Source organism: Rhinolophus hipposideros, assembly GCF_964194185.1.
Source record: "Rhinolophus hipposideros genome assembly, chromosome: 11".
NCBI lineage: Eukaryota > Metazoa > Chordata > Mammalia > Chiroptera > Rhinolophidae > Rhinolophus > Rhinolophus hipposideros.
The window spans coordinates 50719651-50744604 of record NC_138057.1 but is presented as its reverse complement, the minus strand read 5'-3'; the positions used below and the strand labels follow the sequence as shown (position 1 = coordinate 50744604).

Sequence of the window (24954 nt, the reverse complement as noted above, 5' to 3'; positions counted from 1 at the left end):
TAGTCATTTTGGTTGTCTCAACCCAATGCTGTTGTTGATTCTTCAGGAAAGGCTCATGGTAATAATACCTGAGTTTTTTGGTGCTGGTAACAATTCGTGCCCTTTGTACTTGAGTATGAAATCATTTTGTTGGCTGTAAATGCTAGGCTTATATTTTCTTCACTTGAGTATCTTAAATGTTACTTTATTTTCTTTTTGCACAAAGCACTGCTTTTGACAAGTTTATTGATACTCTTTGTATTAAGTCTCTTGCCAGTTCTGCCTTCATACCCAATCATTTTACAGTCCTAATCTTTTACTAGAAAATGTCTTAGTGTGGGTTATTATGGGTTGATATCTCAAGTATATACGGTGTGTTTTCTTCACATATTTAGACGTTATTTGCTTTCCTGACGTTTTTCTTGAATTTTAGTTTTAAGCATTTGTACTGTTCCCTTTTTCTTCTTCAGAGACTTGTATTATCCATAGGTTCAGGTTGGGTTTTCTTTTACCTATGTTCAATATTAAACTCTTCCTTTTTTCTCGTTTCTTCTTATCTTTTCATTTCTTTTTTACTATAAATATTTTCCCCTTTCACCTGATATTTCTCTTGAGGCATTGACTGTTAAAAGTTTATTTTTGTGTTTCTTCTGGTTTAATCTTCATTTTCATTTCTGAACTGGAAAAACTTAGATACATGTTATTCTTTTATGTCTTTTATCATTTTCTTCATGCTCAATGTCTTTTAGTACATTTTGAAGCAGAAGATAGCAGTTTTGCTTTGTTCTTAACTCTCCCCCCACCTTTTTTTCGGGCATCCTTTCATTGACTAGAGGAGTATTCTCCTACTTTTTATTCTTTTTCTCTTACAATAATTTGTTTAAAAAGATTTTATTGGGCAAGGGGAACAGGACTTTATTGGGGTGCAGTGTGTACTTCCAGGACTTTTTCTTTTTTTCCAAGTCAAGTTGTTGTCCTTTCAATCTTAGTTGGGGAGGGTGCCATTCAGCTTCAAGTTGTTGTCCTTTCAGTCTTAGTTGTGGAGGGCGCAGCTCAGCTCCAGCTCCAGTTGCCGTTGCTAGTTGCAGGGGGCGCAGCCCACCATCCCCTGTGGGAGTTGAACCAGCAACCTTGTGGTTGAGAGGACGCGCTCCAACCAACTGAGCCATCTGGGAGCTCAGCGGCAGCTCAGCTCAAGGTGCCATGTTCACTCTTAGATGCAGGGGGTGCGCCCACCATCCCTTATGGGACTCGAGGAACTGAACTGGCAAGCTTGTGGTTGAAAGCCCACTGGCCCTTGTGTGAATCGAACCGGCAGCCCCCGGAGTCAGGAACATAGAACTCCAACCACCTGAGCCACCGGGCCGGCCCCTCTTATAATAATTTTGTATGTGATTTGACATTTATTTTTTTATCACTTTTTTTTTTAAAAAACATCACGAATAGGTTTTGTCACCATGAAAAGTGAATTTCAAACAGATTTTTGGACTGGAGGCTCATATCCATCAGCTCATTTAACTTTAGCACCTGTCTCACCCCCAGTATCTTGTCCAGAACTGCTGCCTTCACCATGAAGTTCCGTGTGAGTTTTCCCAATTCAAACTTGGGCTTCTTCAGCGTTTTGACTTTTCTAGCAAAGGCATCATGAAGCAGATAAACAGGCTGGCAGGCCTTTTCTATGTCTTTTCCAGTGCTACCTGGAATCAGTTTATTGACCACTTATTTCAAGTCGTTTGTCTGCACCTCTGCAGTCACGATTTCCATCATTATCCAGGTTTGACAGACTTGTTGATGCTGAGCGTAAGATCTTCCAAACCTGATTATTGTGTTTTTTAGTAAAACCACCACAGAATAGATGAAGCAAATAGCCATCAGTAGTCTTGACATGAATGTGAGCTTCAGTCATGTTCTGCCATTTTTTGACCATGGAGCACGTTCTGTCACAGGTAAGGTCCATGCCATGGAAATTAGGCAGTTTTTGCCATGAACATCCTCAGTAATTAGCTTGAATTTTCTAAATGCAACTTCATTCTGCAGATCAGCTAGAGGACTCTTGAGACCTTCTGATGGACTCTTGAGACCATCAGATGCGATTTTGTTTCCTGGAGTTCTAGTGACTAGTGTTTTCCCAGTATTTCTTTTATTGAACATAGCTGGTGCTTTCACATCATACCAATCTTTCTTAGAAAATGGGTCAGCCACTTTCTTCTTGGCTCCCTTCTTGCCGCCTTCATAAAGTGCTTGTTTTTGCCGACTGCCTGGGTCCTGCTCCTCCATTGCTCATTTTTATGTGAAATGAGTTTTCTTGGACTTTTAGACAGCAATTATGGTTCAGAGTGGCTTTTCCAATTTCAGAAGAGTGTTTCCTCTTTTCTATGTAATTATGGTGGCTTGCTTTCTGAGATTTCCTGGCTCTGTTTTCTTCCCTCATTGTGGATCTTTTTTTTTTTTTCTTTCCTGTGTATGTGGCTCAATTATGATTCTACTCCTAGTAGTTTCTCTTGATGGGAGCCCTAGCTGGTTAGTTTCAGGAGTTTATGATGGTAACTATCCCAGCCTTTTGAAAGCTTTCTGCAGTCCTGGCACTTAGCTTATAGTTGGAGTCGTCAAAACTGTACAGCCCTACAGTGCCAGCTGCTGTTCTTAAATTGGCCCACTTTACTTTCCAGTGAATACCTCTTAACTACCTGGGGTTTTCCTGTTCTTAGACCAGTCAGACACCAGTGCTTGCCTCTGTTTACCTGACATGGCACAAATTGATACTCGGCAGATCTTGTATCTCTTGGTGGTTTTTCATGTTTGTATTTTGAGGTTTGTGAGGGATACTTTGTCACCTAGTTTTGTTCTATATTGTTGTCTGTGGGATTTTGGTTTGGCAGTAAATTTGCAAGAGTAGTTTAGAGACCTGTCATACTCTGTATATATATATTTTTTTTCCAAGGAGGGCACAGCTCACAGTGGCCCATAGCGGGATCGAACCGGCAACCTTGTTAAGAGCACGGTGCTCTAACCAACTGAGTTAATTGGCCATCCCTACACCTTATTTTTTTTTAACATGGTGCCACTTTTGCTCTGTCATATTATTTTGTCATGTCTGTATATACATGTACACACATGCGTTAATTCTGAACCGTTTGAGAGTTTATTAAATACATTTTGCCTTTTACCTTTAATAGTTAAGTGTGTATTTCCTGAGAACAAGGATGTTTGTTTATATAGACACAGTTGCTCTATCAAATTTTAACTTTGGCATTGCTACAGTGTTCTCTGTGGTTCATATTCCAGTTTTGTCAATGTGGAATTTTTACTTATTCTATAATGTCAATTGCTCCAGTAATGTTCTTTATAGCGCGTTTCTCCCTTTCAGCGTAGAATCATCACATATTCCATTTGTTTAACATCACTTTAGTCTCCATTAATCTGAAATAGTTCTTAGCCTTTCTTTGTTTTCACTAATATTGGTAATTTTTGAAGAAATATAGGCCAGTTATTGTATAAAATGTTCTTCAATTTTAGTTTGTCTAATGTTTCCTCATGATGATATTCAGGTTATAGATTTCTAATTGGAATACTACATAACTGACCTTGAGTATTTCTCAGAGTACCACATGTGGAGTCACATGATAATCTATCTGCTCCTCATTGAGGATGTTCATTTTGATCATTCAGTTTAGGTTTTGCCCATTTCCTCTAATTTATTGTTACTATGTTTTGTCTAGCAACTGAAAAATAGTCTTTGTGGAGACACTTTGAGACCATGTGCAAGTAGCCCGCTTTTCCCCTTAAAATGAACAACATTGATTCTTTTCTGAACTAATCTTTACTCTGTTGGTTGCAAAATGAAGATGTCTAGCTCTTATTAGTCTCTTTATCATTGCAATATTAGTAAGTATATTTTTAAAAGTTTACCCTTACTAGTGATCTAAGAAATACAAATTAAGCCAAATAGGGACCATTTTATTGATTAAATTGGCATTTTTAAAGTTGGGAAAGTTTTGAGGAAGCAGGCTCTTTTATACTGCTGATGGAGCATACGTCTTTGCAGACTTTGTGCAGAGCATTTCTGAGCTGAAGGTATGAGATTTTAACATTTTTCTAGACACTTATCTTTGTCTTCTCAGAAAGCTATCATGGATGTATATACAAATTAGGTATAAAATGGATCTCTGTAGTGTTTAGGTAGTAATGAAAAATTTGTGAGTAAATAAAAGGCAGGACCTATCCAGTGGGTTGTTAGGTAGCCAATAAACCTGCTATAGATCTTCACAATAAATTGGTGTGTGTGTGTGTGTGTTATCCTACTAAGAAATAAGTTTAGGATTCTGTTTTTGATGTCAGAGAAAAAAATTTAAGAGCCAAATAAATAGTTTTCGTACTAGATGGTTACCTAGTAACCATTACTGCCTATGCCTGCCTGCTGTGACCTTAGTTGAACTACTTATCTCTCTGTAATTTTCTTGAGGGATCTGTGACAATATTGTAATTTAAGGAAATGTAATTGTGGGACACAGTGAGCATTAGTGTGCTTGGAATGGAGCGAGGCTGAATGAATATGAGTAAGGCTCAATTTTTAGATTTGATACCCAGGTAGTGGAAGATACCGGTGTTAAGAAAAGAGGGCAAAAATTAGTCATGTAGGCTTTCAGTATCAGGGGCACCAAGGGTTTACCTTCATTCATAAAAGGTTGCCATTACCCAAAACCCAAATGTATAACGGGAAGTGCCATCTTTCCAGATCTCATTTTCCCCTTTGATTTTTCCCTTTTACCTCATCTAGTTATTTCATGCCTTTAGTCCTTTTGGCTGCAGCACTAGGACTTCTCAGTTGGGTATGGGTAAAGAAAATGTCTGATGTACAGGTAGGTAGAGAGTGTATGTAAGGCCCTTTCCCTTTACACTGGGCGACACTCAGGTAAAATTAGCAGTACATGTAGACACTGAGTTTCTGTATAAACATTTTCTGGCTGTAACGTAGTAGCACTATAAGGAGTTCAACTGAGGTCACAGCAAGGCAGGCATAGTTTGGGATGAAGCGATTGGCCATTAGAATGGAGGGAAGAGGCTAACGCTAGCTAGATCTTGTATAATCAGTTACCTTTATGAACTACTAGATTATTTGAAATATACATGTATTTAAAACAGAGAAGAAAAGTTGTTCATTATTAGCTCCTCGTGGGGATCATTCAGTAATTTGAACTGTTTAACTTTTTAAACATTTATGTTGGGAGTTAGTATAGATTTTAGCTAACAAGGGTAACTTTTGAAAAAAAAAAAATCAGCTGTTTTAGAGTAATTTTGTGTTTACCAGAAAGTTGCAGAGATAGAACAGTGGCTTCCTGTATACCCCTCACCTAGTTTTCCTGTTGTCATAACCATGGTACCTAGTCAAAGCTAAGAGACCAAATTGTTATATTACTTATTAACCCACTGCACAAGAGTAACTTTTTTTTATACCTTTCTAATTTTTTGTTGCCAAAAATACCACAAAAGGAAACCTCACAAATTCAGTAATTTGATTTTTTTCAAAAGAATTTTGATTGGAAAAAGGCGACTGGAAAAGTTCTTTTCTTCAGAGGTGACTAATTTAGTGTTTGAAAGTTTCTTTTTAAAAAATTTTGTTAAACCATTTTTAAAAATTGTGGTTAAAAAACAGTGACTTTAAAAATAAATTTTATTTAGATAAATACAGCCTTTTCTCTTTAGAACTGACCATTATACTTTTTTAGAACTTTTAGAGCTTTTGCTTTTTTGTCAGCAAAGCTAGTGGTTCTAAGCTTGTGTCCTGGCGTTTGTTCCCACTGCTTCCTGTTCTTCAACTTTCTTTTGTGCTGGTTACTCCCATTTCCCCAGGGGAAAGAAAATTCAAATGAGTACATGGCCAGTGAAGATGAACGAAAGAACTTTAGGTCATTTGGCTAAAGGATATGGGATCTTTATGCTATTTAATTTGATAGTTATTTACCTTATGGGAACAGATTGTATACATTTGAGAGGTGTTAAATCAGAGTTCTTTTGTTTTTTTTTAATCAGCATTTCTGTTACCGTAGTGCTGGAGTGCTTGAGAGCTTTTATCTATTTGCATCAGACTTTGGCATCCAATTTATAATTTTGGTGCTTAAATCTTTAACAGTTGGTATGTACTTTCCAGGCAACAGCTGAACAGATGCGTCTCGCTCAAGTGATCTTTGATAAAAATGACTCAGAGTTTGAAGCTAATGTTAAACAGGTATGTTTCTAGCAAAGGATGCTATCATTTTTGTAATGTATTTTTGTTATACTTTAAAAAGATAATTTTACTAGAAATTTTAATTTTAAAGTATGGTTTTTGCTTAGTCTCAATTGTATTTTGAACTTGTGATTAAATACCTGTGTTGGTGGCTAGAGTGAAGGAATTAAATGTGTTCATCCTCTTGGTAGTAGAGTCTTTGAGTTGTATTAAATGTGAAAAACGAGCTAGACTTTTGTGAAAGCACATTGACATTGTCTATACATGTATATAGAAAGTATATTTAGTTTTTAGCAGGTTCCCAGAAAATTTTGTTTAATTTAAAGGAGAGCTGAGTTGCCCTTTCAGACTTGTTGGTGATTCCAAACATATGTTGGAAACGTATAAAATTAAATTTTAGGGTGATATCTGCACTTATAACTTTATTGAGAGGACTTTTGGATAACATAATCTTAATTTCAAATTCTTCTTTACTGATAAATCTTTTTTTCCCTTCAAGATTCTAGAAACCAACCTATTATAACCCTTACCTCAGTCCAAACCTGGTAGAGGTCTACCAGTAATTGTTCCTTAGCGTTGAACATCCCACAGTGAACTTGTTAGCCCTTTACTGTGTAACTTGTTCTTACTTATAGTTGCTGTCATCAGAGCAATGGTAATATTTTTGGAAAACTACCAAAAGGATTTATTAAAAATTATAGAACTTATTCTCTGGAATCAGGTTTATGTACACTGTGAGACATACTACGTATTATATTGCCTTTTATCTGAATAGCATAGCTGATGTATAAAAAAAGACCACTGGTACAGGAGTTCAGAGTTTTAAGTGCTGACTTAAAACTTTCACTAATCCAGTCACTGGAGGGATTTTGATACTTATTGTGTATTTTAACAATTAGCGTTTGACAGGTACTGGGTTAGTACATATCACTGATAAAAATCTTATATTATTGGTAGATAGTTTAAAAACTGAAGCACTGGAAAGCTCTAGAATGTGTAGAACTTTTGCTGTGTAATAATACAGGGAGGAAATGAAAGAGAATGGTGTATTTGTGAGATCAGGAGACCTGAATTCCAGGTAGGCTTTGCTATTAATTAGTTTTTTGACCACAGAGAAATCACTTCACATGCTGGCGGCAAACTCTTTTGAACTGCAGCTAGTGCATGCTAAAATAATTAAACATAATTAAAACTCAACAGATTCTTAAATCATACATTTGCTAACTGATAATTGAGAAATCTGTATTGTGCCTAATCTACAGTTTCTTAGGATGAAAATGTTAAGTAGCTTAATTTCCCTTGTTAAAGAGAATGCACCAAGACTTCAAATTACTTTAAACATAGCACCCTGTTGAAATTGCTTGAGAACTTAGTATATCTAGGAATGAGTTTTGTGATAGCCACAGAATTCCACCAGTGAGACCATAGGGTGTTATGACTTATGTATGTGTAATGTCCTAATCCAAGCAATAATAGCCTATGTAGGGAATTTTGTCTCTGTGATCACAGTTGGACTGGATATTCTGTTAATGGTGGCCACATACTCACACTTGGCCTTTTGGAAACATAGTCCCACTTAATATTCAAGTAGTTCAGAATTTGGGGCATCCAGGCCATTGTTTCAACTTTCAGTAGTCAGCTGATCCTGAGTATTCTGAGTATGTTGGTGTGTGTGTGTGTGTACACATACATACACATACATATATAGAGAGACATAATGCATATATGAGTATGCTGCTGATTAATAATCTGATACTTGATCAGCTTGGAGGAATGCTGATTTGTTTGACTTGGCCAATATTGGTGAAAAGACATGAGTGGCCCCAAAAAAACAGGTAAGCCTGTTCTTGGATTGTAAGCTCAGAGTCTAGAAGAGGCCATCTTCATGTGGAAGTATTGCATAATTTCTACCTTTATATAGAAGAATCTTAAAATTAATATCACGTACCGTTTTTGGGTCTTCTGACCATTTTCTTAATAATTTCAACAGCTAATGGAAGTGACAGGAAAAAATCAGGATGAATGTATAGTGGCCCTACATGACTGCAATGGAGATGTGAACAAAGCTATCAATATATTGCTAGAAGGGAATTCAGATACGGTAAGATTATTAATAAGTATTACTAATTGAAATGCAGTGCTAAGATTTGTCAACAATTCCATATTTTAAACTTCACCTTATAGGGGGGTGGTGGTGGGGGGGATTATGGGTGCCATTCCATATTTGTTTTAAGTTCCAGAAAGAACACTAACCTGAAATGACTGTTTTTGTTATATATGGTTTCTTTATGAAGTCGTAGAATCTGAAGACTTGAAAGAGAACTTGGTCATCTACTCCAGCCTTACACAGTTTCCAAAATTCTCTGGGCCTGTGGACATTTTCACCACCTGAAAAAACTTCTCTTGGCTCCACTGCTCATGTTTCTTCATCTCAGTCGTCACCTCTTACTACTCCTTATATCTCTAGACTAACAGAAAACCAGGATTTGCTGGTATATCTATTTGCTTATGTGTGAATATTCTACAGACACATTGTCATGACAGTTTGACAGATATATAAAAGGAGAAAAGTTTTCTTAGTTTAGTAAAGTTTGAGGAATGTGTAGTCACACTAGAGCTCCTCATCCTTTTTATTTTAGGAAGGATGCAACTAAATAAAGCCACCTGAGGCAATTGTCAGCCCTAATCTTTTGATTCTTACATGGAGATTGCACAGTATTTCATTTGTATTTTTAAACTGAGGAAACCATTTCAGAGCAAATTAAAACAAATAATGGTTTATCTAAAAAGGGGTACAAAGATGAACAAATCAGAAAGTGCCTTCCTTGTCAGTGTTCAGGTTTAAACCAGGTTCTCATGTTTAGGGATAGGCTGTATTAGAGTCAGGCTGTATAAAAATGAACTGCCATAACAGGTTCAAAAGTAAAATGAGTATCTTCTTATTTAATATGGAACAAAGAGAATGAATTTTGTAATTAAGTAATTAGATACTTGGGAAAATATTTCACTATTTAAGGATAGCAAAGAGCGGGTAAAATTCCATGCAATATAACACTGATCCTCATGATAAATTATCAAATATGTCAGTTTAATGGGAAAATATATGTTAAGTGATGAAATAAAGTTTCGAATTGCTTTTGTTTGCTGACAGGCATGTATTTACTGGGTGTTATAAAATATAGGGAATGTGTTTACCTCATTGCGAATGGATTTAGTGTAGAATGGCTCTTTGTTGTTTTCAAAATGAACTGAAGAACTTCCCTCTTTATTAAAAAAAAAACACTGAATAAATGAAATATTTCTAAATCATTAACTGGAGGGCCTACTTTCTTTTTTTTTCATGGTAGAGATAGGACGGGGTGCTACTTACTGTAGCCATCCCTTTACCTCCAGCAGATTTCATTCCTTTTCTGTGATAGTTGGGTGAATTTTTGCCATAAAAGTCCAGTTCTCTCTCTGGTTTATTGAGTTTTAACTTCCTCTCCTCATTTGGGGCTGAATCTAAAGGAGGTTATTCTGGGCTGAATGTTACATGAACATCTCTTTGGTTACCTCTTGAACCTGGAAATCACATAGTGGTCGCCAGATCTGGCTTGTTTTCTTTAAAGAGCAGAAAATAGCAAATTAGGGCTTGAATACACACACAAGGTTCATGCTTGTTTGGAGTTAAGAGGGCTGTGAGGGAAATGCAGAAGCAGAGGGAAAGTCCATTAGAAACCCTGGTTTGTTCAGGATTATTCTGTGGTGCATGTTTTCTTTTATACTTTTTGCCTTGTCTCTTACCTGGTGGCTCTCTGCAGCACTTCTGGCTAACCAGCTGTAAGGAATATATTCTCCTGATTGGGGTAGAATTATTTGGAGTCGGGGGCCAAAGAATGTAAACACCAGGGTTGGGTTGCTAGGAGCAAGAACATTTAAGGTAATCCATGAAAGCAAACAAATCTTGTCCTCTTGGCTAACCTTACTTTGTGCCAAGGTTTTCTAAAACAAAATTAATACTTTGAAAAAATGTCAAGTGGAATTGTCCATTATATTTTAAAGCATAAGTTTCTCATGTAAGAGTAGCTGTCGCAAAGGAAAACATTGAACATGATCATAAGTACAGAACTTAATTTTTCATCATAATGCTTTTTGTTTGAGTGACAAAAACTTTGAAATATCAGTCCCTTGTATTAACATACATTTTCTTTTTTAAAGTACAGTGGTATCTTGGTTTTCAAACATAATCTGTTCTGGCAGACCATTCGAGTTCTGAAACGTTCGAAAACCGAGGTGCAGTTTCCCCACAGAAAGTGATGCAAAATGGAGTAATCCGTTCCAGACCTTTAAAATCAACTTCTAAAATTGCAAATTTAGCATGAATTTTACTATCTAATCATACCATAGATCCATAAAATTTACGGCGTTCGTAAACCGAAATGTTCATCAACGGAGATGTTCGAAAACCGAGGTACCACTGTAATTCGTTTGTGTTGTGTAGTTCTAGGCAAATATGAAGGGGAAGAGGAGTGATTTTGAATGAGCTGTCCTGGAAAGCTGCTTTAATGTGATATTAAAGTTACTTTAATGTGATATTAAAATTACTAAATGTGATGTCTGGGAGAACCATTGCTCTTAGAGTTTTTTCAGACCTGTTCAACAAGTAGCAAAATACAGATAACAAAGGTTGACAGAAGTTCCTAGAAAATCTTTTGTAATTATTTGGTTTACTTTAAAAGCCTGTGTGCATGCTTGTGGACTGTTATGCAAAATGTGTGATATTCTGTCCAGCATATACTGTGGTGTTAAACCACTTGCTCCTTAAAGGTTCCTTTGCTGGTTTCCCCCTAAAATAAGTTCTTGTTAGCCTTTGCAGAGTTCACAAGCCAACACTTGCTTTAAGGTATCCTTTGCTGAATGAAATGGAGTAAGATGTTTTTCTCCTTTCAAATAGAAAGCCTTGACCCTTATAAATGATTGAGTACTTTTAGGTCTGGCAGTGTAAATGATTGAGTACTTTTAGGTCTGGCAGTGTAAAGACATTATAAATTGTATATATATGTACCTTGTCCTGACTCTACAGTGTATAAACTTTTCAGGACCACATGTTAACCTAAGATGACAGGATTCTATCTTATATAGCTGTCTTGTTTATTCCTATCAGTGAACATCATAAATTGAGTTTGTACACTGTGGAATTTTTTTCTGGAATAAATAAGTTTTATTGTTTTCTCTAATTGAAAAAAGCAATGTAGAAAGATAAAAAAGTTAAATCAAAGTAAATGTCCTCACTTAGATAACTGCTTCTAACTTTCTTCTGTACACACACACGTGCGTGCTCTTATTTGAACTAAAATAATGTAATCCTATTTTATATGTTGTTTGCTGATAGCTTGCTTCACTTATATCATGGCTTTCTTTCTGTGTACATCTGGGCAACTATTAAAATGGCTACATACTACTCCCTTATGGATTTTGTAGAGTAGATAGTCTCTCAACTAGATATTTGGGGAATTTTTCCCCATTTAATTCTGCTGATCATTGTCTATATAGTAATGGCTTGCACAATTATCAGATTATTCCCTTTGAATAAAGGCTTAGAAGTAGAATTGCTAGGTCAAAAGCTGTGAACTAATTAAATTTGGATACTGTTGCGAGGTAGACTTCCAGGAAGGTTTAGAATAGATGCATTTTACCAGAACTAAGAATTCCTGAATATAGTGTGTGACTGTTGGGTGTTCATTTTTTAAATCTTTATCAAAGCTGAGAGGTGGAAAATAACTTGTTTTAATTTGTATTTTTTCACATCCGATCATTTTATAGGTAACTAAATATATAAGTTCATCAGAGGTTATAGATATTGAGAAATATCTTAAAAATGTTTTAAATCTGGGCTCCACTGTTTTGGAAATAATTCAGCTATGTCTCTTTAATTATAGTTTATTAATTTCCAGTGCTTATGTTTATTTGGATATATAACATTAGTAATTTCCTTAAGACTTTTTTTTTTTTTTTAAAGCTTAAAATAGTTATTGCTCTTATTTTGGGATTGAATCGCTTCACATCTTTTGTGAAAATAAAGTAGATTATGAAAAAGGAAATAGGCCAATTTTGGGATTTCCCAGTAACACACCCTGACTGATATCCTAATACTTTTATATTCACAAAAACATAGTGTCTCATTCTTTTTTCCAGCAATTTTTAAATATATGGCATGATTTGATTTGGCATCACCATTAGAGGACAGGAGGAGATGGGAGATTATATAAAAAATTTGATTTCTCATTAGAACAGGTCTTTGAGGTTGAAATTTTGGGAACTTAATTAAAAAAAAAAAGAACCCTAAATTTTATTTGTCCACCATTAACATTTTATAGATACTTACTTTGGATACTAAATAGGAAAAGTTGTATTCCTGACATTTTAGGGCATCATTTTATGTATTTAATCTTTGAACTAATCTTTGTACTTAATAGGTTTAAGGCCTCCTACTGAGGTAGGTGGCAGTGACATAGAGTGGGAGCTTGGGGAGATAACATTTACTTCATTCTCAATTCAGCATAGGAAAAGGCTTTCTGGTGGGACAGCATATAGTAGTATGTTGTCAATCCAGCTAGTTGCTGTAATCTGTTGTGCTTTATATAGCAAAGGAGCTTAGCAAAAGTTTTGCTGTCTTTATCATCAGAAAGTAGAACTGTATGGAAAAGAATCAAAATGTTAGGCAAGTGAGCTGCAAGGCGTGGGTAATTAGGTTTGAAAGACGTGCATGCACCCTTGATAATTGTGCACACTTTGAATGACAACTCTTATCTTCGGTAGACTTCATGGGAGACTGTAGGGGGGAAGAAGAAGAATTTTGGAAAAGAAAGCTCAGAAAATAAAGAGAATAGAGAGAAGAGAAGTGAGAGAGAAGTGAGTCGTGGACGTGGAAACAACAACCGGAAAGGAAGAGGTGGCAATCGTGGGAGAGAGTGTAAGTATAGACCTTTTCCCTCATGTAAGTATAGACGCTTTCCCTCAACTTTTTGTGATGAAAATTTTCATGGATACTGAAAAGCTGAATGTTCCAACGAATGCCCATAAACCCGCTTCCTCAATGCAACATTTGTTATTTTTCCTATCAGCACTGACTTGGGCTGTAGGTAGTTGTGTTGCACGTCTTAACGGTGCCTTCTGTTGTGGATCAAGTGCATCCTCTAATTTTAAAGGTTTTCCATTTCCTAATAGGTGAAGCTGTTTATTCTTTCTAACTTACAAATACTTATGATATAGGCAAGGGTTAGGTTAAGCAGAAAGTTGTTGAATATGGAAGATTTTCTTCCATTTAACTTAAGTTTTGGCATCATTTACCCAAAACAACACAACCTGCTGTATAAATATACCAAAGTAGCTAAATTATGAATAAATAAAACATAAATATTTAACATATCACCTTATAGACTTTTGCTAGTTTATTCCATGGATATTTACTGAGTATTTACTATGTAGCAGATACTCTTATAAGTATATAGCGTTGAATAAAATAGATAGAAATATTTGCCCTCCTAAAACTCACTTTTTAATGAATGTAGAGTGAGATGTAACAATAAAAAAGTAACGTATGTTAATATATTTTAATGATGTTAATGTGGAAATTATGCTGTTGAGGGGCGAGGGAAGCAGAGAGATGGGGATTATAGGGAGGAATGTAGCAAATTTAAATGGAGTGGCCACCAAGGAACGCCTAAGGCCTCACTGACAACTCTTGTGAATTAAACCCTGAAAGAGATGAGGGCAGCAGGCTGTGCCAATATTGTTCATGAGATTTCTGTATTATATGGAATCATTAATGCCAATATAGGAATGAGGAGAAGAGAAGACACTTAACATCTTCTGGATGCTATCCTATAAAAACTGTCTCTAACACTAATTTCCCCAATAACAATATATTTCCTTGGTGGTGTTATTTTCCTACTCTGTGCCTTTTCCAGGCCTTAAACCTAACCAATGAGCAAATTTTGTGGTGTATTACATAATTGAATAACAAAGGTGGTTTTTTTTGAAGCAAACTTACTTTAGGGAGAGTAAGTCCAAATAAAAGAATAAAAGAAAGAAAAAGTGGTATGTCATTTTGTTTATTCTTCCACAAATCCCCCCTTCCCTCCCACTCTTGTTCAAGCCGTTGTTTCTCAGTCTAGTTGTGAGGACACAGCTCCCTGGCCCATGCTGGTATTAACAGCCTTGCACTCCCCCGGCTGAGGCAGTTGGTTGCCGGGCATCGGTCGGCCTCTCACAGCAGCTCACGGCAGTTCACGGCAGTTCTCACAGTAGCTCACGGCAGTTCTCACTGCAGCTCATGGGCCAGCCTCATAGCGGCACATGGTAGCCTGCTGCAGTGCTCAGCAGCCTATCGCAGCCCAGCTCCAGGGAGAGCCGTTGTTTACAACTTCGGCATTAAAAGCACAGCGCTCCAACCACCTGAGCCACTGGACCAGCCCCATTTTAATTTCAGAATTTTCACCTATGAATTAAACAAGGTGTGCTGTCATTCAGTTTCGAGCCACTTTTGTTTTGTTTTTCCTGTTGTATGAACCCTTTGGTTAAATTTTAGCATTTTAAAAATCTTTTTGTTTTTGCCTTTAAAAGCTGTATGAATTGATTATGTGTAAGAGGTGCTCTTTTCTTCCTTAGTTAGAGGTGAAGAGAATGGAATTGATTGCAATCAAGGGGACAAGCCTTCAGACCGTAGCAAGCGAGTCCGTGGTAGAGGTAAGACAGAATAAGTGGGAAGGAGATGGTTGTGATAGAAAGAAGCCAGGCTGTTGCTATACTGGCCTCTGAGTAAGGCATGACAGTGTACTCTGAAAGAATGGTTCACCTTCTGAAGTCTTTTGATTCGTTTACTGATGCCTGCGGATGAAGTGTTTGACTGAAGTAATTTTGAGGAAACCTATTGGTTGTTTTCAAATGAGCTGAGAAAACCCTTTATGCGAATAATTTAAAACTTGAAGTACTGACCGCAATGTCATTATTAATTCTCTAATGTTGGGCTTTAACAAATGTGCTTTACCCACTTGTTTTAAAATTAAAATTATTTGCCTATTGGTTATCCCTTCCCCACCCCGTTTTCTGTTAGTGATCATTTCTTAACATTTAGTAATTTCTGATGTCATTAAGCCACTTCAAGAATGTAGTTTCATATGCTTTAGAGTTGTGACAATTTTCTCAGGGTTATAAAATCAAGAATATGATGCAATATGCAGACCCTCTTTTGGTTCAGTGGAGGAGCTACCTAAATTGACTGATAATCACGTTTGATATGTTCATTGCAGTTGTGACTCTTCTCCAAATGAACATTTTATAGTGACAAAATTGTTTTCAAAAATATTAAATGTAGAAGTAATGTAGGTGGTACATATACTACCAACTCCCTCGACTGTACGCTTATCTAGCTATCATTTACTAAACTTCCACTACATGGGCCAAAGGTAAATGATTTCCAGAGATCAGAAAAGGATAAAATTATGTACTAACTTGTCAGGCATAGTCAAAATAAGATTGTAATTACCAAGTAGATTTTAATTCCCTTTTCTAGCCTTTTCTATTATTACCTATTTAAACATAGACAAAAGTGGAGAGAGTAGATAAATGAACCCCATGTCCTCTCACTCTTATTCTACAGCGCTTAAGGGTTTTAGACATTTGCTTTGTATGTCCCCTCCTTCCCTCTCTCCATCCTTCCCTCCCTTCTCTGCAGAAATATATTAAAGTAGATTTTGGGGTCACTTACCCCTAATTACTATGGAAAGCACCTCTGAAAAATGTAGACAGTCTCATATATATCCATAATGCTATTTTCACATCTAAAAAAAACCATAGTAAACTTTTGTTATCATCTGATACTCAATCCATACATAAATTTCCCTGATGTTTAAATGTCTTTTCATAATTGATTATTTTGAATCAAGATCCAAATAAGATTTATACATTACATATTTTGATTCTCTTTAATCTGGAGTAGTTCTTCCCCATCTTTTGGGTACCTCCACTTTTTTCTCCTTACATTGATTGGTTGTCAGAACCATGTCATTTGTCCTGTGGGATGCCATGTTTCACACTCTGCATTTGTCTTTGTTTGTGTGGTGTCATTTAGCTTATTCCTCTAGCCCTCATATTTACTATAAATGTAACTTTAAAGATTAGATCGTGCTCAGTTTTTTAGGTAAGCATAGGTAGTGTTATGTATCGATATTGCATTGCATCAGAAGGTACTTTTATGTATTTTACTTTTTTTTAGTGATATTTAGGTTAATTATTGAGTTCATTTTTAGTACGTTCATCAATGGCTTTAGAATTAGTTGAACTGGAATTCTCAACATAATCCTTACCTTGGTTTTTATAGTTTAGTTTTTAAAAAGATTTCTCTCAGAATCTATGAAGAGTACTGTAACATACATAATTTTCATGTTCTGATTTTCTTTGTGGCAAGAAGACTGTTCAGGGGAAGTGTTGGACCTTGCTTTGTCTCCAATGTTGAGGGCCGTTAGCTAGCTAGTCCTGCTAAGCACTTGTTTTTTTTTAAAGTGAAATGAGTTTTTGTGACAATTACCTAAGTCTTTAGAATTACCTGTTTTTGGAATGTTTTTCTCTTTGTGAGTTGGGCAGGAATGGAACAAATAATAATAGCTAACATTTACTGTGAGTGCTTCATTGTGTAGTAGGCATTTTGCTAGTAATTTACATGTGTTTTCATTTAATTCGTCAGCAAAACCATCAGTGGATCGTTGTTATTTTCATTTTACAGTTGAGCGAACCAAATTATTTGCTCAGGGTCAGAGTTTGAACTAGTTCTATATTATTCTGGAACACTCGTTGTTCAGAGAGACCGAGGGAAGAAGGGGAGGGTTAGAGTGGGTAGTAGGTGTTAACTGCCTTGTTGTCTCCTTCCTTCATCAGAGATGACAAACTTCTTAACATTAGAGACTTTGGTAAATGCTTTCCATTGTGGAATGATGGAAGGACTCAACTAGTGGGTAACCCTGAAACCGAGTCTACTGGGAACTATTGAACAGTTTATGGGAGACTGGATTGAAAGGAGCCAAACCAAATATAATCTGTGGCGTCCGTGCGATGAGGGTTGTGGGGAGCGAGGAGGGCGCTGCAGGGTTAAGAAAAGACAGTAGCCATGAATAGAGTTTAAGTGGGGCCAAGGGACCTTCAGCCTCAAGGATTGGGCCTGGCGCCTAATCGGCCTACACATTAGCTTTTATTAGTTAGGTGGGGAAGTAAAAGTAAAGGAGATAAAGCTTGTCAATCTCAAGATCTGTGAATCCTATACATGTAATAGGAAACTGATTCAAGCCAATCACCCTTGCCTGTAGGCAGCTGAAGCAAGTCTCAGGATGTATGTACTTCCCCAGGGACAGAACCTTTATGCATATGAATAGATGGAGAACACATTGAATCTCTTCCCCTGCAGGTTTTGGAAAGGAATGTAGCCACAGAGGCAGAGGCTTTCCTTAGTCTGGGAAAGGTAGGGGGCTGTGCCCACCTCTATGCACCCCGTGGGTTCTCTTGTTAGTGCTCACTTGACTGTGCCTGGCTTGAGTTGTCCCCACTGTGGGGAATATTACTCGTCATTGGCTGACCAGCCATATTTTTGGGCCCATGAGGTGCAAACACAAAGGTGAAGCAAGGCCCCTGAAGGGATCCGTCTCACAGACTCTCCTTTCTTTTGGGGCAGGTACATGGAGACAGACCGGTAGGCTGCTACATGGCAACAAAAATCTTTTTTTTCTCTCTTTTTCTCCTTCCTCCGCCTCCCCCTTAACCTCCTTACTCCGGTTCAAGCCGTTGTTTCTCAGTCTAGTTGTGTAGGACACAGCTCCTTGGCCCATGCTGGTATTATGAGCCGTACACTCCCCCCGGGTGAGGCAGTTGGTCGCAGGTTAGCCGCTCACAGCAGCTCACACCGGCTGCCAGCCACTCACGCTGGCCATCGGCCGCTCTTGGCAGCACACAGCAGCCTACAGCAGCTCACACTGACCTATGGCTGCTCATGGCTGCTCACGGCAGCCCAGCTCCAGGGAGGGCTGCTGTTCACAATCTTAGCTGTAGAGGGCGCAGCTCACTGGCCCATATGGGAATCGAACTGGTGACCTTGGGGTTAGGAGCACAGGGCTCCAGCCACAGGGCCGGCACCAAATAAAATCTTATATAGGGATGATACTGGCTTGAGCATTAAAATCCCTAATTCAAGCATGTTAACTTTAAGAAAGGATGTAAAGTAGAAGGTAAGGGACTCAGACTGACTCTTTATAAACCCAGTTAAGACTTAAAAATTAAGGAAAACAAAAACAAAGCCCACCCTCTCCCACACATAAATAAATTTCAGTGAGATACAATTTTTATATCATAACACCTATATTTAAATATATTTGAATAGGCTATTGAAGGGTAGTGGTTTATGTCTGGAGATTTCTTTGAATCACTTATACCCAATGTTCAGCACAGGGAAGAGGGGAAAAACAATAGGCACAGAAACACAATTATTTTGCTCAGTGAATGTCAGTCAAGTCCAGTTTGATAGTAAGTGAATAGCGGTGCAGGACTACTAGTGTGTATCATCTAGTAATAATTAAAGGGTAGATGTCCTTTGTTTTATATAACATGTTCCTTCTTAGAAGTTGGGTAGCAAGTTATTTAATGTCTTATTTACTCTCTCTTAGTGTGTTGAATTAGCCTTAAAACAGTTGATTGTTCTATCCCTTCCCAGTTATTTTTGGTGTGTTGGGTAGCTGGCAAATTTTAAAGTGTATTTTAAAGAAGTACATGCTTAAAAAAATATACTTTAAAAACGGTTCTTTAAGGTCCCCATTCCATTTATTCTTTGACTAGTGGGCTCTTGCTGACTTCACATTGGCTATCCCTCACGACACTAATCTACATTTGTGATTAAATCTGCTAAAATCTCTGGGGCGGCCGGTTAGCTCTTAACAACAAGGTTGCCGGTTCAATCCCCACATGGGCCACTGTAAGCTGCGCCCTCTACAATTAGATTGAAACAACTATGTGACTTAGAGCTGATGGGTCCTGGAAAAACACATTTATATAAATAAAAGTTAAAAAAAAACCCATCTGCTAAAATTTCAAGTTGCCAAAATTTCAGTATGTCACCCTTTTCCTCTTTAATTTTTGCTTTGTCTTCATGGTATTGGCTTAAAAATATTAAACAGAATGGATTTAATATGCTAACCTATAATTTTTTTGGATGATACATGATTAAGATTTTGATAATTATTACACAAAAAAATCATACATACCATAATATTGGAGTAAGTTTTATAGCATGAAAAGTATGAACTGTAGCAAAGAAGTGAAATTCCATTTATATGCCTGGTTTTTTGATACCTTTCCCTGTATGTTTGCTGTATGTTTAGGGGAGCAAGAATCGACACTTGTAACAAATAATTTTTATAATTCATGTAAAGTTTGTGGAAAGGTATTGTGAGTTGTGTGTTTTGTGAGAAAACAACAGCGTCTTTAGGGGAGGAGAGTAGCAGTTGTGCCAGGGCTGTCTTCAGTGTCCTGGTTTTTGCTTTTTGGAAACTAACCCTGGTAGTTGCTGTGTAAACCTTTGGGACTTGATAAATATTGACCATTCAAAGGTACTTGGCTATCAAATAATATTGTTTTTTACAAAATGTTGCATTTAGCTGGTATTTATTAAGTATTCACTGTATGACTGGAAATGTTCCTGAATGATACTGACTTACCTTAAAGTTAGATTGAAGACCATTGTAGAAATCCATGAGATTTGGAGTATTCTGGATAAAGTTCTTTGTCACATGCCATATAGTTATTAGTAAAAACTAAGTTCAATTCTGTGTTCCAGCAGCTTAAACTACATACTATTGTGTATATTTAGGAACAAGTTTTTATAGAGAAAATTCCAAATTATCACTGTCACATTAAGAATAGAAAGATGGTAAGGAAGATGGATGGCATTTATACTCCTTGATTTTCAGGCCTTAGACCTCTAAGTGCCCACCTTGGAAAGAAAAGAAAACAGAAGGTAACAAAAAGAATAGAATGATCTTATTGGCTAATAAATTTTACTATCCCTCTTAGGTCAGAGTAGTCATAGTGTACTGTGTTGCCCTGAAAATAAGACCTACCCCCAAAATAAGCCCCTGTTAAGATTGTCAGCGAGACAGATGGATTTAGTATGTTATGATGATGTTCCAGAAAAAGATGACATGACTGTATTTTAATAAATGTAGATTGTTGTACATGAAAAATCAAGACATCCCCTGAAAATAAGCCCTAATGCATCTTTTGGAGCAAAAATTAATATAAGACCCGGTCTTATTTTCGGGGAAATACGGTAGTACCAATATCATGTGCCTAATTAATCCTTACCATCCTATTCTAGTTAGAAGATAATTGCTGTGAAATTCCTTTGTTTTAAAGTTTCAGGAACACATAAGAGCTGGGTGTCTTAGCAATAGGGAGAGGTTTTTCTTTTCCAGGATATTTGATTCCTGAGCTGCTTCTTCTGGTCTTAATGGGCTTCTTAGAAAAATGGTCAGATCTTTATGGGTGAATTCCCACTACTGCACTACTAAACCCTTCAGTTTGGCCCTTTGAGAGTGAGGATCTAGTCACAGTACTTAGATTGGTTGCTGAGGGACATACTATAAATAGAACAGATTTATTGTTATAAAAAAACAACTTAGGGAATAGTCAGTGAGTTGATGAACATGAATATAGATGGGAGTTGGGTTGACTAGTGTTATTACACTTGAGGTACAGTTGATATGTTTACTTTGGTTTTATTTAGGCAGATAAAACTAAAATAAATAAAACTTAACAGTGCAAGTAAAATCACTATAAAATTTTCTTAATCATAAATGTCACATGAATTCTGCAAGGGATCTGTGTTTTACTTGACTTCTTTGTGTTTTTTTCCTGGACTGTATGGGGATTGTTCATAGAATTTTCCCATTGGCAAATTTAACAATGAATAGGAACAGAATGCAAGCAATCAAAAAATATGGTCCATTTGAACTTGGTAGGTGAAAAATAGGAGCTTAATATTCCTGGTCAGAATCTTTAACAATAGCTTGATATAAAACCAGCTGTTGAGACCATACTGTTTTTTTTTTTTTTTTTTACTTTATTTTTGGCTAGATCAACTGGCTTCACTAGATAGTTAAAGATTATACAAAAGTGGAAAGGAGCCAGATTCAAGCTAAACCACTTGGAAAAGCATTCCTTTAAAAGATTTTGGGGTATTGAGATTGAAGTTGAGGATTTGTCCAAGGAATTGGGTTAAGGCTGAAATACTAGTAGGTCAGGTAAGAATGTTTACTATCAGGCCCTTTGATAGATTGCCCATGATGAAAAGAGGGGCTGCTGACTGTTGGCAGTCCTACTGAACTTTCCTAGGATTTCTCTGGAGCTTAGCTCCAGGGTTGTAAAAATCTATTTTAAGGAGTGGACCTGTGTTGGTCACTTGTGTGATGACAGGGGAAGGAGCAATTAAAATTGTGTTTTTTCCCAACCATTGTTCTGAAAAGCAGAAAAGAGATAAGCAGAGAGGAGTTTACTGTTTTATGGAGAATAGTGTATAAGTGGTATTTTTTGTAGTCTACATCAGTGTATTTAAAAAATAATAATTTTAGGGCTTCAGTATTGTCGATTTTCAGACTTGATATCTCATAGGCCTTTACTTTCTATCATATCTTCTATTTTTTATTTATTTGTATTTCTGTGTGAATGGTTCTCCTTAAGTAAATTATCTCTTTCCTTATCTCTTTCTTTTTTGGTCTCGGTATATTTAGGACTCCAAAATAATATAAAATTTAGCATGGCTCATCATTTTTATTGATCATTTTATTTAACTTAGTGTTGAATGTGCTTTATGCAGAAGAAGATATTACAGTACTTTTCAGGTGGACTTTGATATGGGCTATTTGATTTTCTATGTCACACCAGAATGTGTTTATGTATTAGAAATGACATTCTCATCTTTCTTGAAGGGTAGTTTATGTGAAGTTATTTCTAAGTTACCTAAATTATAAGTGAGAAATTATAGTCAAGCCATTCATTCTTCTATTATTATTCCTGTAAATTTATTTATTGGTGCATGGTTTGGTAGCATGAGTATATTGTTTTTTGTCTTGTCTTTTGGTGAGATTGAGTCAAGTAAGGTAGTGAATAGTACTTGAGTTTTCAGGAGGGTGATTTCTCTCTGGATAGAAGAAAAATAATGCTGTGGAAAAGGGAACAATAGTTTATCCCCAACCCATTTCACTCTTTTACCTTACTTACCTCACTGTTTTGTATTTAGCAATCCAAATTAGTTCTTTTACTTTAATACGTGAATGGGGTCTATGTAATATAATTGAAAAATAATTATTGAGCACCTACTGTGTGCTGACATTCTAGTTTTAATATCTGAATCCTCTGCAGTGCCTTCTCAGGTCCTGGTACAAAAAGTATTGGAGAAAATGCAATGTTCTAAAATCAACTGCTGAACAGCTAGGTTATTTCCTGTAATTGAATAGTGACATTATTATTGTGCTTCTAAATATAAGAGTTTAATCCATGAAAAAAATAACATTTATGAAAATTATAGTTTTAAATGCAACAACTAATATTTAGGTACCTATTATATTGTTGAAGATATTGCTGTGACTAAGACAGGGTCCCTCACATTCTGGTAAGGAAGGAGGAGAGACAGTTAAAAGCACTTTTCGATTTACTTAAAGTGATTGTTGATGTGATCAACTGTCAGTAGTTGTCTACAACTGTCCTTAGATTGAATTACCTGGGGAGGTCTCCGAGAGGGTGGGATTTAAGCTGAGGAGGAAGAAAGTGAAAATCTGGGTAGGTACATTCTCTGTAGAAAGGAACAAACAGCTAGTGCAAACATGGGAAACCACTTGAATTTTCCACAGAATAAAAACTACTTATTGGAGGGCCAGCCCAGTGGCTCAGGTGGTTGGAGCTCCGTGCTCCTAACTCCGAAGGCTGCCGGTTCGATTCCCACATAGGCCAGTGGGCTCTCAACCACAAGGCTGCCAGTTCAACTCCTTGAGTCCCACAAAGGCTGATGGGCTCTGCCCCCTGCAACTAAGATTGAACACGACACCTTGAGCTGAGCTGCCGCTGAGCTTCTGGATGGCTCAGTTGGTTGGACTGCATCCTCTCAACCACAAGGTTGCCGGTTCGACTCCCGCAAGGGATGGTGGGTTGCGCCCCTGGCAATTAGCAACGGCAACTGGACCTGGAGCTGAGCTGCGCCCTCCACAACTAAGACTGAAAGGACAACAACTTGAAGCTGAACGGCACCCTGCACAACTAAGATTGAAAGGACAACAACTTGACTTGGGGAAAAAAGTCCCCAATAAAGTCCTGTTAAAAAATAAATAAATAAAATAAAAAGAGTGTGCTTTAACAAAAAAACACTACTTATTGGAATATGAAATATACGAGAAATATACCAAGAAATGCTCAGGATGTGGTTTTTAACATTTTATTTTGAAATAAAAAAATACAATTTTGCGTAATGTTCATCCAGATTCCCCAAATTTTAAGATTTTATTACATTTGCTTTATAATTTTCTCCATGTGGTATTATTGTTTCTTCTGAAACCTGTGAGTACAAATTCTAGACATGATGCCATTTTACCCTTCAATGTTTTAGTGTATGTCTCCTAAGGAAAAAAGATTCCCTTATAGAGCTATCTTAAAATAGTAAAATCAGGGAATTACTGCTGATGCAATCTATAGGCCTTCCTTATTCAGAATTTTTCAGTTATCTTGCTAACTTCTTTTTTTATTAAATATTTTGTGGTGACAATTGTTAGTAAATTTACATAGATTTCAGGTGTACAATTCTGTATTACATCATCTATAAATCCCATTGTGTGTTCACCACCCAGAGTCAGTTCTCCTTCCATCACCATATATTTGGCTAATGTTTTTATAACAAAAAGAAATATTCTGGTCCAGGATCCAATCTAGGATCACAGGTTATATTTAGTTCCCATGTCTTTTTAGTGTACTTCAATAACAGCTCATCAGTCGGGAATAGTCTTTTATGGCCATGATGCTTTTGAAGCATATGGATTCTTGTAGAATGCCCTTCAAGACCAATCTGAGAAATTTCTTCAGGATAGAATTTATCTTTACCACAAAGTGATGATAACTGTCCTCACTCAGTGTATCATATTAGAGGGCTCATAGTACACGTTTATCTCATTACTAGTGATGTTAGTTTTATTTAAGGAAGGTGGTTTCTGCCAAGTTCCTCCTTTGTAAAATTACTACTCCCCACCCCCGTGTAATTTATATGTATTTTTCTGTGGGGAGTACTCTTGAGACTGTAAATACTATATTTTTAAAATTTTTATTCATTAGTATTAGAATTCATTAATTCTTTCTTGAATTAATTATTGTGACACATTTATAATCAGACTTTTTTGCTAAGGAAAAGCTAATATATGGGTTATGAAGGTGGATTCTAAGCTTTCTTCCTCACTGAACCCAGAGGTATTTTGCTGTTGTCATTTGTCTCATTTGTGCTGCTTTAGGGTTGGGGAAGTTGAATTGTTCCTATACCTCTGAGAATATACCCTGAGTTAGGGACAGAGGTACAACTTGCCTGGCTTCCAAGTCTAAGCTACGCTAGCCCCAGAGCTGCCCTGCTTTCTGGTGGGTCGAACAGAGTTTTGGGCATGGGGGCAGCTCATAGTCAACACACCAACCATCTTTAATCATTG

The 24954-nt window shown here is 36.8% G+C and overlaps 1 protein-coding gene and 1 pseudogene across 8 annotated transcripts in view; one reads left to right on the top strand and one right to left on the bottom strand.

Moving 5' to 3' along the window:
• UBAP2 (ubiquitin associated protein 2) overlaps positions 1–24954 on the top strand; it is a 102838-nt gene that overhangs the window by 32904 nt on the left and 44980 nt on the right. For all 7 annotated transcript variants that reach the window (XM_081065430.1, XM_081065429.1, XM_081065428.1 and 4 more), the window contains 4 exons: positions 6128–6205; positions 8196–8306; positions 13004–13157; positions 14855–14932. In XM_081065430.1, the coding sequence (XP_080921556.1) occupies positions 6128–6205; positions 8196–8306; positions 13004–13157; positions 14855–14932 (421 nt within the window). The remainder of the gene's footprint in view (positions 1–6127; positions 6206–8195; positions 8307–13003; positions 13158–14854; positions 14933–24954) is intronic.
• LOC308504695 (small ribosomal subunit protein eS1-like) lies at positions 1490–2776 on the bottom strand (annotated as a pseudogene). The gene is made up of 2 exons: positions 2721–2776; positions 1490–2289 (listed from the first exon to the last, which is right to left on the bottom strand). The product of its transcript is annotated as a small ribosomal subunit protein eS1-like (transcript).